Below are 15567 nucleotides of genomic sequence, written 5' to 3'. Positions count from 1 at the left end.
AGCGAAGGTGGTGGGGGAAGTAATCACGGCGAAGTGTGAAGGCTTGGCGCACACAGGCGAAGTGGGGAGCGGGGGGTGTCGGGTTTGGAGGGGCGAGCACAGCTGAGCGGAACTGCGGCGAGGGAGGCAGAAACACAAACAACCCCCTCGACGCCTCGCGGGGCTCGCAGAGCTGCAGATGAGATCGACGGGCGCGGGCAGGACGTATCGGATGGGAATATATCATTTCTGTGCTGTTCTTGAATAAAGTGCCCCGCAACTGCACTGGATGATATGGATCAAAGCGCTTTCGCCTCCTAGTATAGCTACATCAGATATATTGAATCATTCACCTGCTTACCTGGTGTTCGCCTTCGTTCTCGCTTTATTCTGCTGCAGCCAGAGTGTTTGTTCCTGTTAGGCTCTGAAAGATGCCTGCTGATATATAATCTGCTGTTATTGCCTGAGATGAATAGAGAATATTATGACAAACTGGATGGTGTTGTAGTGTTTGTATTTGCATTTATTATCCAACTGAACTCCCCATCACTTTGATAGATGACAGTCATTCCTCCTGTATGCTCATTGAAGCAGCGCACAGTCACATATTCCTGCTTTATTTCTCTGTACCGTGCAGGATGGATGTACTGCACACCACAAAGAATAGCAAAACGTGCATAGCTCTTCCAAATTACAATGTTAATGTTTTTCTTTTGGAAAGTGAACTCAGATCAGTAGATAATTAATGAAAAAATATCCAAAACCACAAGAACAGTATCTGCATAATATCCATATTAGTTCTAATTCAATGCAACCCTCATTAAAATCAGTTCAATTGATGGTTTACCTGTATAGTTATGCAACATTTTATCAATGCTAGTGCAGAAATTAATTAGGAACTACAGTAAATTCACAGTTCAATGAAAGAAGATTTTTAACCCAAATTATTTACATGAAATGTGCCTGTTCGCAGCTTTTTTCCCTAAAATAATTGTAAGAATAAAATAAATAGTGACAATGCTATTTGACATGCTAGTAGTTAATCCCAAGTCAGCATGTGATTCAGGACTTTGTTTTCGACTATAGATAACAACTTCTGATACTTTGTTTAGTTGTGATTATTAAGATTTATTTGGTGTGTGAGCTGTTCTGTTAAAAACTATTTGACTTTGGTTACTAACATTTGCAGGTTCTTACAATGCCTTCAAACTCTTAAAAATATAATTTTGATACATTTATCGTATTTTATTGGAATTTTATGTGATGGAAAACAAATGGACATTGCTTTGTTCAGTGGTGCAAACCCATACTGAATCAGGAAGTGTTGTGGTAAAATCTGTGGTGGGTTTTTGTGCATTTATAGTTAAATGTACAGAAAAGGCCAAAGTTATTCATACCCCATGCAGATTTAGATTTAAATTCGACTTCATCCAATTAAGATGTTTCTTTCTAATTGGAAATTAGGCTGGACGTTTCTCAAAAAGACAATGAAACTGAAAAATTTCAGATAATTTGTAAAGTGGTATTTTTCTATATGAGCTGCAGATATTTTAGGTTCCAAGTCCAATTATTTTGGACTTGGCTATAAATAATTCCTGCATCTGAACCTGAATGTTCAACGGCTGTTTTTCTATATAAATAAAAAATCAGGTAACAAGTTGGAGCTTACATCAATATTATTTTAAAAATGTCTGTTTCATGCAAATATTTTAAAAGCTTCTTAGATATTTCTTGTTTCTTTGTATTATTCATTGACAACTCCGTCTCTCTGAGGGATTTATTAATGTGTTAATCCTGTTTCTTTAATCTCAAAGAAAACACTGTTGTCCAGTTTAACCTCTGTTTAATACTTTAGTGATTTCACTGAACAGAGGAACAGAAAATAGACGCTTTTTGTAAACGAAAAGGAGTTTAAACAAAGTATTTTTCTTTGCAGGTGTACCAGCATTCCTATACGGCATTTTACATCATCTGCAGTCTGGAGACTCCGTAAGTTGGCTTATGACAGACTCTTTGGGTTTTATTATGTGAAATCTCCTCTGATCTTCTTTCAAGAAGATTAATTCCAAAATCATCCAGCAAATCACCTTAAATCAACCTTATTGTTTATTTCTGAAGCTCACATAAAGCTGGCTGTAAATCTGAAACCACAGCTAACTGCTTTTCATCATTTTGTCCCTATAATCTCTAAAAAGTTATCAAAAACATTTTTACATGTACTGAACAGCTGCCTCAGCTTTAACTGATCTCAGATTATTGTCCATGATCTATACAGCGTGTAATAAAAGGTTGAATTTATTGTCATAAATATGTGCAAATATTTCTAAATCGGTACCACAAACACTTTGATTTTCATTATAAAAAAATCATGAAATCCTGGAAGGATCGAAAAGATGTTCAATAATATATAATTTTAAGAATTCAGTGATATTTTAACAGTTTGTGAACTGGTTTCATCAGTACATTCTGGCACAATCTGCCCATTAAGAGCTTTTATGATCTTGATTTGGCCCAAAGCAAAAATGAGTTCAAACTGCGGCTTGTTTCTTTGTGTCCTTGCAACAGTTACTGCTGATCATAGGTGCAATTTGGGGGTGTGCGTACCTTTCGCGCCAAGTGCAGGCCTAAGTCTTTGTGCGAGAGCTTCGATTGTCAATTTGAGTGATAGGAGACGCACATGACACACATAGATTATCAGCCGCGCCCCCAACAGCCACTAAGTGTCTTGCTTGCCGCCAGCCTGGTGTGGCTGTAATGAGGTTGCAGGCTCCAGCTCCGCAGGAACCCCATTGTCTTAATTAGTTGTAAACTGGGCCTTAGGGAAATGCACTAAACAAACTCTGCAACAAAAGTTGATTTAATCTAAATGTTGAGCACTTAAACGGCTGAAGGGGAGAAATAGAAATTAGTGAAGCAACGCAAGTTTGCACGCCCTGCAGTTGTAATTTATTTCCATTAAAACTTAATAAAAGAGGAGCCATTTACAACTCTATGTAATATGGCTCTTGCTTTTGATAAACAAAAAGTATGACATTAGTTTCAAAATAGTATTTTGCATCTTTCAGCATATGAGTACAGAGTAAAAACACTGCAAAGACAAAATCTTACCAAGTAACATACCACGTTATTATAAGTGAAGTTATTTGTCAGTAGAACTAATACTTTTTCTGTAATATTAATGAATTATTGACCAAAACAAGTTCTTATATGTTGTTGGAAATGTACTTGTAAGTTTGTTGTGTCTCATTTTATATTTACTAAGATATGTTCACTAGAAACTAGACGAAAATGCTTAGATTTTGTTATTTTGCAGTGAAAGTGACCTTATTTAAAATTATTCTTTGATGTATTTTTTCCATTTTGTCGTTTCTGTCATTCATGGAGGCACATAACAAGAAAATGAAAATACTGTCATGCTACAGCTTTGGCATCCCGCAGTAAAAGCTCAAAGCTTACAGACAGATGAATCACTTTCAGATCTCAATGATGGGATTTTTAACCCAGAGAAGTTGTTGCTTTTTGAAGTCTTTCCCCACATATCTGAATTTATATCCCGAAGTTGATGTCTTTTTTCCCTTTGGTGATTTATTTGAGCTGCAGGTCACAGTATGGTATCATTGTATCTGTTTATGTATATGATATAATGTGCTGCCATCCAGTGGTGTCGTCCTCTTTAAAGCCACATTCACATCTCTGAGGTTGACCTCATTCATTGTCAGCACCAGACAAAGACAAAACGTCAGCAGCGCCTCTAATTCAGCCTCCTGCACCGCACAGCACTGTTCCCAATAAGGAGAGGTGACACCCTTACACACTCTGGCTATTTATGGAGACACTTAAACCTTTGTTCGAAGATGTTCCACACTTGTTCTGCTGATGCTGCTGCAGCGGTGGGAACTGAAAGTCATTGTGTTTGTGTTCAGGTGTCTTGAGTTAACTTCTCCCCGTCTGTCTCCCCCTAACAGAGAAACCTGGAACCTGAACCCTCCGGAGGTGCGAAATGCTCAGCTGCAGTTCGCAGGCTGGGGTCCCCAGGATCAACAACTGGTAAAAAAAAGATTAATATTTTACCTGTTCCAACCAAGGTTATCTAAAACCAACAAAATAACTGAAACTGGGAAAGCATTTTCATTAAAAAAAAGGGAAATTAATGTGGAGAAAGTATAGCTAACAGGAAGTATTTTGCGTGTTTATAAATTTTTTGTGTTTTCAATAGATAATTTTTCCACCCACACAAGCAGTTTACGTCAGCTGTCGGCAAATTAAAGCGCTTCGTAATCATCCTGCCGGTGACGCTAGAAAACAAAATGGCGACGGCAAAATTCGGAAGAAAACGGCAACAGTTGGTTGGTCAACAACAATTAAATAAAACATTTTTATTCAGTATTCATCACCTAATTAATCAAAACTTTGACGTTTTTGAATTTTCCACCCAAAACTAAAGTATAAAAAACTAAAACTATTCCTGTTACTAAATAAAACGGAAGTAAAACTAAACAATATTTAGCTAATACAAACCAGCAAACACACTCTAAAATCTTATTAAAACTAAAGGAATTAGACAAACAAAAAGTCACAAAGAAATAAAACTAAACTATTCTGACTGATTATTTTCTAAGAAAAATTTATTCAGAGTTAACAAAGTGAACATAAAACTTTGCAAACAGAGAAAAGTGATGCCCTTCACTGTCTGTTCATAGTTTTAATAGAGAATAAAACTAATTACATCTGAAGCCAGGGTTTTTCCTCTGGGACTTTATATTGGCTTTTCAGTCAAAGAAATAAGAGTCTATTAATTAAAAAACACACACCAACTCAAGTTGCAGTTTTTCCATGTATTATTTTTTATGGAAGGTTTAAATTATGACTCTGTGTTTGTTATGATCATTATGCCTGCTTGTGTATTTTAAATACTTTTAGACCAATTAACTTTCCTGGAAAACATTTTTATCCATTGCACACACAACAGATAAACTTTAATATTATTTTAGTGAGTCAGTTATCATTTTTATTAAGCACACAGTAGAAAGAATGACGTTGTTTCAGGTCATGTTCTTCTTTTTTAGCCTTCATCTTTCACATAAACATGCTTTGAGGGATTTGGTTTTCCATTGTCTGATTTTTTAAAAATAATTTTTGCCATTTATTTAGTCAGAATATTGATTAAAAGTCATGTTATTGGTAAACCAATACAATGTGCACCGTATATACAGATGTTATGATTGTGCAATCTAGTTCCAACCTGGGCACAAAATTTTGATTAAAAATACACAAAAACAATCTTTTCCTAATTATTTCACACACCATATTTTAATAAATGAAAGATTTTGGATTTCTGCAGAAAAACTGAAAATTATTCTAAATCCTGCAGATATTCTTAAACACAAGCAAAAAATGCAAACAATGTCCTAAATGTTTGTGATTTTTATTTTGGGAAAACTTTCAGTTGGTGATGCCGTTTTTCAATCAAACATGGCTGATGGAAAAAAAAAAAGACATTTTTGTTGCATCTTTCATTTTTAGAAGGCTTCACTTTGTCTGCTGCCAGTGAATAATTAATCATTTAAATGTTTCTTTTCATCAATGTTTCAATTTTCATCATCTTTGTCTAAAACTTTACAGAATGGGGTTTTTACCTTTATGATTGAAAACATCTTGCCCCACACAAAGAAAGTGAGGTTTTGTGAGCCCGTCTTAATGTAGACAACAACTCCCCAGACAAAAAGCAAATTCATATTTCCTGTTCTTTTTTAAGAGACGTTTCTGATTAACTGCATAAAGCTGCTGTTTCTTTAAAGAACAACGAAAGCAGGATTAGGATTTCTCTCCTTTGTAGTTGAAGTTTGCAGTAAAAAGCTGTGGAGAAACACGTCGGCACTGACTTAGCCCTTTGATTTAAAAGCAGAAGCAGAAAGGCAACTCAGCAGAAACAAACAGGGGGCCCCATTATTCCTGCTTGTGCCTTTAAAGTTGCCAGTTTGGTGATGTATTGTAAAAAGAAGTCTGCAAACTGAACTCAGTTTAAAATTACAGCGTTTTAGTTCAGTGTTTGTGGGCCACAAACTTGAAATTAGTTTTCTAAACATGGCTGAAAGCTGAGAAATTAGGATTTATCGAATGCGCTATGAAAAGATGCTAACTTCTAAGAATCTAGGGGTCTATTAGAAATATTTATTAAATATATTTCTGCCTTCTACTCTTAACTCTCCTTGAAATGTAGACAAAGGACCGTGAGATATTCAGACGGTGCATTTTCCTCATCTTATTTCTGAACTTGAAACTTATTCATAAATGTGCAGATGTCTTGAGGCTTTAAGGGCTGAAACTCATAAAAGCTGTTTTTCTTATAAAGCGCTGAGAGCCATCTGCTCCTCAGCCCTTAAGGACATAGAGGCTGGAAGAGAACAAACTAAATGGTGCATTCAAATGTTCCTTGTTGTTAAACAATATAAAATTATAGCAGGTGGCAAGAGGCTTCCATTGCTTTAATAGTGACCATGTTGCAGTCGCCTATAAAGTAAAGTAGATGCTTCATGCATAAAAAAGAAGATATGCCAAGTATTTTATGACATATTTAGATATACTGTATTTCTTGCTGGCAAATAATTTTTTTAAGAATTAAATAAAATGTTATTGAAGAGCTTGGATTTCTTTCTCGCATCTCTGTGCCATAAAAATGTGATTTATTAGTAAATCAGAAGGTCAGCTGTTTTTTTTTTTTAATAATTGAAACTGTACAAACATAAGAAGAGAAAAGAGTCTGAAAATGTTTTCCATTTGCTGCAAAATGCTTTCCCTTCATCAAAGGGATTGGCAGATTTTTTTATCACAATATTTTGTAGTTCTATTGTGATAACAGTAAAAATTACAACAAAAACATATTTATTGCTTCTTTTTTCAGGGTCATCTAGCAGTTATTTTTGCAATTTACAGTCTATTAAAAGTGTTTTATCAGATTAAAGCAAAGTAAAAAAAAAAGCTCCCTGCAACAGCAGGATTGAAATTACCGTAATAACCCAATGTTGGCTGGAAGGTGCAACGTCTCCCCTTTCAGAAACCGTTGGAATATTTCAGATAGCGCAAAGATAGCGGAATCACGGGACTGCAAATTGTAAAACCGTACTGTTGCAGACACGTTCGAACAAGAAGGGCTAACACACACATCATTTTGTTTTTTATGGACTTTCTTACTTGTTTGCATGAAAAGATTACAAGAACGTATTGGTTTTGCACTCTGCTGCGTATGTCTTGAAATATTTTGGTGCTGAAAGTTTTGAGTCCTGTCCTTTGCAAAGTTGTTCTCAAGTTATATTAAATACTCGTGGCCTTCCAACTGGCTATCAAGGACAAGCACCGAGGTTTTATACCTAACATACATAATTTATGTCCTCAAGTGGTTTTCATTGCTCTGGTTCATGAGGCAGATTTATCATTGATTGGTGACGACATTTCTGACCCTCTGGAGACATAATGACTACATACTTTAGTAGTTAAGAAAATTAACTTAAACTGATTCAGGTTAAACTAAAGAAGCACAAGAAGCCGTGGTTTATTCCTACTGAGTCGCTGTGCATCTTCTCCCTCATCGCTCCATCAGATCAGCTGGAGTCTTAATGAGCTTCGGCGGGCTGGTTTACAGGGCGGTCAGAATGTAAGTGATTACGTCCTGAAGCAAAATGCTATCAATTACCCGTTATCTGATCGGAGGATTAATTAACTCGCTGGTAGACTGATGTGGGCTCAAATTTTGCTTCATCGTTCATGCTGTGGTTTCGCTTCCAGCAGCAGTGTTAACAGGAAATGGCCTTTAGCAGAAACAATGCCAGACATGGGACTGAGGGGAAATTGTTGTTAAATGTTACATCCAATCATTGTAAATCAGTCAACTTTGTATTCTGTCCTGAAATCCTTCATGTTCTTGATTGAACCTCCTTTTTTGTCATCTAGGCGCATCAAGCTATTTGTTAGCCTCTGAAAATCATGTAGTCTGGAAAATTCGCAGCATAAAGATTTTTTTACAGTCCTTTTACCATGAAAAGTAAATCCCCCTGTAATTTTTTTCTTTGCACTCTGTAGGCGGCTAATCTTCCACATGGAGCCGATTCTCTTTCACAGAAGTACAGATACTTACAGAGGCCTCAAGAGGCCCAATTCTTCTGTTGCTTTTCAGAGATGAACAAGAGGGCAGAAATTGCAAAACAGGCATTTTCACAAATTAATTTCTGAACACAGTTCCTGTTAATTAATCAGACTAGAAATGCCTGATTTGCATCGTCAAATCATATTAGTGCCCCACTTTTTATATGGGTTTAACAGGCAAAACACATAGAACATACTTTCCAGTTGGCTTTGTATGTGATATATGAAGAGTTTTTTATTTAATTTCTGTCCACTGACTGTTCTCTGTCTGTAAATCTGTGTGGTGTAAATGCAAAGAACAATTTAAAATGCTTTTGATCACTAATTTTGATTGGCAGCTCTGCTAAGTCGATAGGTCTGAGTACAGCAGGCTAATGCTGTTGCAGCTGTTTTAGTTTCAGTTCCATAATCCAAGCAAACTATCCTCTTTCTTCAAACTGTTTTGTGCTCCAGTTATCCTCAGAGCAGATTTTCACCTTCCCTCAGAGAACGGGGCCAGGTCTCCTCTCTTTGTTGTGGCCTAGATTGGCTTCTATACCAGGACCTGGTGTGCATTGGAGTGTCACCAAAGCACATGAGGCCCACAGCTTGCGCCTCCTCAACAGAAACTAATTGTGACAGATTCTGCTATATATATTTTTTTCTTTTAAAGATGCAGCATTTGCTGCAGGAACTTAAGTGGCTAATTTTTCACCACAAATGCTAACTGTCAAACCACTGAGACGGTGTTGCGAGTGGATAGATTGCTGAAATCTTGGCTGTTTTTTGTCAAACACGAGGCCCAGGGGCCAAATCTGGCCCGCCCTCGCTTTTAATGTGGCCCTCAAGACTCCAGAGGAATTGCAGAAATAGAACCTACAAGATAACTTAAATATTGTTTTATTAATCTAATCAAAGCGGTTTTTATCTGCACTACCAAGCTACATCAGTACTTCCAGTTTTACTGAGGTCGCAGAAATCAACGCAAAATCAATAAATTTTTGCGCTTGTGCAGAACAGTTTATTAAAAATAAATCCAGAACCAGAACATTTATCAAAAACCTTTATTTTAAGTGATGCCAACTCCCACCAGCAGGTGACAGTATATTTACAAAATACACTTAGATACTAGTAATAAAAAGTCAAATTTGTTACCATAATTAAGCACAAATATTGCAATATTTCTCGCAAATATTTGTAAATTAGCACCAGAAAAAATGTTGAATCTTATTGCAAAAAAATTAGCAAAATTATGGAGGGACTGATAAATGTTATCTAATTTTAAAAGAAGTTATGAAATGCAGAGACAGTTCTAACAGTTAATGGGGTTTATTGATACATTCAGGCACAACCGGCCCTTTAAGAACATTCATGATCTTAATGTGGTTCAAAATGAAAACGAGTTGGACGCTTTACAAGAAGGAAAAATCTTCGGCTGAAACAGAAGTGGACATCCTGCTTTATCATTCAGTCTGCACAGAGTGAATAGTTATTTGAGATTCTCTCTCAAACCACTACCAAGACACTTCCTTGAGGCCAAGACATTTACTTCCTAACATGCCAAATTCGTTTTTCTCTGCAACAGCATTGATTTCCATGCGGTATATTAAAGTAGTAACATCTTAAAATTCTCCCCCAAAGGGCAGCCTTGCCTTTCCTCGCTTACTGTAAGGCTCTGATGGTCCATTATTCTCCTTAATGACTGAATTGACCTTCAGTTATCTTGAAAGCCCTGCAGGACTGTGTGGGGTTGGAGTCAAAGTCAAAATCTCATTCCCTAGGGTTTGGAGTTTCCATTTTATTTGCATTGTAACAGAACTGTTCTGAGAAAAACTCTGTATTTTGAACATTGTGTCATAATCTTATGACACAATGAATTGCCCAAACTGGACTAATAGGTGCATAATTTTGTCTTTTTGTCTTTCCGATAACGATAATATTGTTGTTTTGACACCATTTTCAATTAATATATTGATAATGACTCAATGCAAGTTCATCTCCTCAAACTTTAATTTTCTACAGAACTTTTTAAATAAAAATAAAAATGGCTAAAAACGATAAATAAAAGGGAAATATAACCCACACACAATCAAAATCATAAAACAAAGATTATTAAGATTCTGTAAACAAAAGATAGCCCTTCAAAAAACATGAATAACCAGAACAGAAATTACAGATTTAATTTCACACATTAATTGATTAATTGCTTAGTAATACTTCAATGTAATATTCAGCTTTATAAAAGCCTTCTACTTGTTGGTTGATCATATTTTGTCTGTTTTTATCCCCTGTAGATATTTATATTTGAGAACAACATCTACTATCGGTCTAAGGTGGAGAGCCGATCGATTCGTCTCGTATCTACAGGCAAGGAAAGCGTCATCTTCAATGGACTCAGTGACTGGCTGTATGAAGGTAATGACAAAGTTTTATATTTTGAAAATGATTCATTTTCTTTCTTTTAGTTTTAAAAAACGCAGTGGAATCTTGGTAGATGAGAGATTCTGTCATTGTGAAGTCTTCTTTTGTTGTTTTGCATTCTCTTCATACTGGGAATTAAATGGACAGTCATTTCATTTATTGAAAAACAAAACGAATACAGTGATATTTACATTTGAAGTAATCCAGCTGGAGCTTAAATCTGATAAAACTGAGGACAGCTAGTGTTTTTTTTTAATCAGGCTAATGTAGAAATTGACAGAATTCAACTACACCTCACAAATGAAGCAATAAAAACCCTCCAAAACTATGAAAAATACATTTCTGTATTGTCCTCTTTTTTTCATTATGTTCTAATTTGTAGTATTCATTTATGAAAATACGCATATTTGGTTTACTTTGGGATTTAAATCAAGCAAAGCTAACCACCTTTATCCACCTTCAGTGTAGAGACTGAAAAGCTTTAAGTGCATATGTCCTTGTAAAAATAATAAAAAAAAATGTGCACCAATAGAACCTTGTAAGAATAGAAAAAACTCAAAATGTGCACTAAAGAATTTATTTTGCTCTACTTTACACTCTCGACGCTGACTTTTTTTAATCTACTGTAAAACATTAGCAATAAAGGGTCTACTTTAGAGTTATAAAATGGTCATATAGGGTTAACTATCTCAATAACAAACTGACATTTGCATCTTCCCCTTATAAAAGGAAGCAGTTAATCTCCTGTAAAACATTATGTTGTAAACATGTATACTAAAAGGCTTTCTATGCTCTTCCCTCCTTATGCCCTGACATGTTTTATTAGCGATAAGCAATAAAAATGTCTGTTGCTTCACTATCATTTCAGACATGTAGCTCTTGATTTCCTCCAGGTAAATTCAAATTAAAAACTCTATCAATTTTCTTCTTCTTTACACAGCTTAGAAAATAAATGAATGTTGTACATCAGCCATTTGCATTAATTTAGCTGATGTGTGTGTCAGTTGTCAGTGTAACTCTCACTGATGGAAGCTCTTCTGCTTCCAAACTGGAACGGGGAACTATGTTGGCATTCAGCTGATAGATTTCTTTCTGATATGCTCGGAGCATGAACTGCCGCAGCAACAGAGCATGGGAAATGTGGATCTGCAGACCGATGGATGTTGTGATAGAAATACAAAATGCCATAATTCACATTCCTGCTTCTCGGTTACGTAGATGGAGGCTTCTCGTTGGAATCTCTGATGATTCAGATGAAACGTAATGCATCAAATCCCACCTGAGCATCAAGAAAAAGCATGGAAAGCTTTGTTTATTTATAACACTGTCCACCTGCAGTGTAAGACTCCAGGTCCATCCATCAGGTTTTTGTTTTTTCTTTCTTCCTTCCTTGACATTTAAACATTAATCAAAGCGTTACGGCAACATCTAACCTTGCGACTCCTATTTATGGACCGCTGAAAGCCCAGTAATTTACACTCATCACTTATTGATGGATGAAGCTTTGACTCGGAGATAAAACACATCTTCAACTTCAATACAGTCTGGTAAATGTGAATGGTATTAGACAAGTCTGTGATGTAATATATAGCTAAATGAGAATAAAATGTTCAATATGGAACTTTGAAGGGATAAATTAGACACATTTCAGGCTCAATTTTAACTTTAAAGTGGATAATACTTCCAGCTCAGATTTAAAATGTTTGTTTTGAGGAATATATCGTCTGATCTGTTACGCTGTGAAAATGTCATAAAAATTACTGCAAACTGGGGAAACTTATTATAACAGAATAATTAGTTTGAATTCAAGCATTACAACCACACTGGGAATCTTCATCTGACAAATAAGAGTTTGCTCAAAGGATTGGAACCATGATTTCACCAAGAAAATGTTTCCTGACATTAAATCTGTGTTTGCAGTGTTTGTGTTGTGACAGTTGTGGTCCTAATTTATAGCAGCTAGACAGAAAACCGACAGCGAGAGAAGAAAGGAAGACAGTAAATGTCCTAACGTCTAATGTGTAGCTCATTCTTGCACGTCTGCTGATGATAATTTATTCAGATAACAGGATCAGATGATCTAGACTAAATAATTAACTGTCAATGATTTGGGTTCAGTTGTAGTTAAAATGATCCATGATTAGTTTTAACAATAGGCTTTGATAAATACTTGTTTTAGATGTAGAAACAGTACAGTAATAATACTGTAGGCTACTTAGTTTTTATACGTTTTAATAAAATATTGTCGCCATGCAACCCTAACCCTAAACCCTAACCCTAACTTTTACCCTACCCCTCTAACATCCTGGATAAATTACGTCTAATGGTCCAACTGCCTGACTCCATCTAGCTAAAACAGTGATGAGAAACATCTTTAAGCTTTTTTAATTTGAACCAGAGAGCGCAGTAGCGCCACCAGTATTGCTGCAGAGCTTCATTAGAATTTAAAGAGCTTCCTGTGCCGTCAGCCTGATGTTCTCTCAGCGTTTTTCGCTTTGGCGGCAGCAAGGTTTAGGCACTTTGTGGATGAAAACTGTCAGCACAACTTTTATTTCTAGCTAGTTAAGGTATCTGTTAGAGCCTTTGTAATTTTGCTCGTACAAATGACTCAAAGTCTTCTGGAGAGAAATGTTGAGAGCATGAATGTTGGTTCTTTGGCAGTTGTGTTCAGCTCTGGCTCTCTCCAATGAGCTTTTCACCTCTGTTTTATTTGTGTTTTGTTTTGTTTTTTACATTACAGTTGATAGTGACACAGTGTGGCATTATCTAAAATTACACCAGTTAAACGCTTTATGATAAACTACTCTGATAAAGTCCTAACTTTCTGAGACTGAATTTTGAGTTTTTGTTAGAACAACTAGAAGTGAAATTGAAATATTTCTTTCTGAGTAATAAACCTATGTGATATATGCTGTAAAAACACAAAATCTAACTGAGTATTTTGGTCTAGTTTCTAGTGGAAATATCGTAATAAACTTATGTAGGACAAAACTAGTTTACTTCTAGTAGCTTCTCAACAAGATATAGGAGCCTGTTTTAAGTAAATAGTTTAATATTAATTTAAAAAGTACTTTTGTGTTCTTTCAATGGTAGATTATTTCACTAAAAACATGGGGATGATATCTTGCCATAAGTGAAATATTAAGAAATTAATTAAAATAAGCAATTTTTTCTTGATCAAAAGTTATTTGTAAGCTATTTTTGTCCTATTTAAGGTATTTGTAGTAAAAACTGGACCAAAAAAACTTGGTAAGATTTTGTGTTTTTGCAGTGTATGAGATTTGCTTTTTCAAATGAGGGGCCAAAACTATTAAACTTTTTCACAGAAGATGAGGTAAATTATGCGTGTAAAAGCCAAACATTCCTCACCCGAGGCTGATGCTGACAACTGGGTTTATTTCTTTACCGTTGTAAATAAGTGTAAGCCCCTTTTTTCATTCCTGTTAGAGAAAAATCCCTTCTCAAAAACTGTATCTGTGAGCCTGTAAAAAGATTTGGCTTTGGCCCAGTGGTGATGCAAGTGTCTGCAGGGGGAAGCTTATGAGCTGAGCCAGTCTCTGTGATGTTTACAATGACCAGTGAGACTGCAAGGCACAACATTTTCCATGCTAATGACTCAGCCTCTCCTCTGGCCAAGGTCAAGCTGAGGCTCGGTCTGCCTGTCGCTCGGTGGCAGATTGGGTGCAGAGAGGGCGAAAGACTGCCAAATAATCTCCCAGGCTCCAATATCCTCTTGGTTTTGCTGTTCTGCTTTAATCCATGAATTTGTGTGTTTGAAGTGAGTTGGGAAAAGAAAATTAAAAGCAAAATTAAAGGAGCGAGGACACATTGAGGAGTAGGAGCAGCAGCAGCTGTGTTACAGTCCAAAACACCTCAGGTGTCCTGTCATCTGTCGGCTGTCTGATTACTGAGGCGGCAGACGTCCTGACGCATCCTGCGGTGCTGCGCGGCCAAAGGAAACAGCTGTTTATTGGGCTCTGTCGTTCCCAGATAAAAACCCACTGTTGCTTTGATTCGACTCGTTCTTGCCTCATAGATGTTTGACGAGATGGCTGTTTGCGTCGAGAGGCTCGTTCTCTGGGCTGCTTCTGTTTATCGCTCTGTTTGTGTCGGAGCCTGCAGGGCATAAAGTAACTGCATAATCAACACTTGTTTACTGAGGAGGGAAAGATTAACAAAGGGGGATGGAAATGTGGATTTTTCTTTCTGTTTTAGGGGGACGTCTCAGTGGATAGGTGCCAGGCTGTTTTGGTTTTTGTAATTATCAAAGGAATTCAGGTGGAAATGTTTTAGCTCTGACCAAAATCTGAAATATTTTGGTTTGGAACGTTGGAAAGGAGAATTGAAGAAGGTCTACAGATTCATGAACGATACAGATATGGATAATATCCGTCCGTCCATCCATCCATCCATCCATCAGTCCATTCGTCCATCCATCCATCCATCCATCCATCCATCCATCCATCCATCCATCCATCCATCCATCCATCCATCCATTCCATCCATCCGTCCGTCCATCCATCAGTCCATCCGTCCATCCATCCATCCATCCATCCATCCATCCATCCATCCATCCATCCATCCATCCATCCATCCATCCATCCATCCATCCATCCATCCATCCATCCATTCATCCATCCATCCATCCATCCGTCTGTCAGTCCATCCATATTTTTGTCCTTCCTCCCTCCCTCCATCTTGGCCACTCTTCAAAATAGGAAAGACATGAAAACATTTCCATTGAACTAATGGAATTGTTGCCATTTTTCTCACCTACAGTAACAAAAATGCTAATAAAGGTCAGAACAGTAGAAAACAGTGCTGAGTTCCCATGGCTACCATCTGATGCCAGGTGTTTGTTTACATTTCTTTCCTACCATGGCAAATGTAAACATGCAGTTTGGTCAGCTCAGTTGAGACTTTAACTGGAACCAAATGCTTCCCTCAGATGACACTGAGATGTAACGTATTGACAGCAGAGAAACTGCAACAGGTGGGTTTGAACAAGTGGGAAAACACCTCATGCCCACTGTGACGTACGGCAGTGGA

General features: G+C 36.7%; 1 protein-coding gene across 6 annotated transcripts in view; it reads left to right on the top strand.

Annotated features, from left to right (window-relative positions):
- dpp6a (dipeptidyl-peptidase 6a) overlaps nt 1-15567 on the top strand; it is a 221183-nt gene that overhangs the window by 187345 nt on the left and 18271 nt on the right. For all 6 annotated transcript variants that reach the window (XM_055059390.1, XM_055059392.1, XM_055059391.1 and 3 more), the window contains 3 exons: nt 1916-1968; nt 3945-4026; nt 10392-10512. In XM_055059390.1, the coding sequence (XP_054915365.1) occupies nt 1916-1968; nt 3945-4026; nt 10392-10512 (256 nt within the window). The remainder of the gene's footprint in view (nt 1-1915; nt 1969-3944; nt 4027-10391; nt 10513-15567) is intronic.

This window comes from Poeciliopsis prolifica, unplaced genomic scaffold (assembly GCF_027474105.1).
Source record: "Poeciliopsis prolifica strain line A6 unplaced genomic scaffold, Auburn_PproV2 SCAFFOLD054, whole genome shotgun sequence".
Taxonomy (NCBI): domain Eukaryota; kingdom Metazoa; phylum Chordata; class Actinopteri; order Cyprinodontiformes; family Poeciliidae; genus Poeciliopsis; species Poeciliopsis prolifica.
The sequence above is the reverse complement of the archived record's forward strand: the minus strand, read 5'-3'. Positions and strand labels throughout refer to the sequence as shown.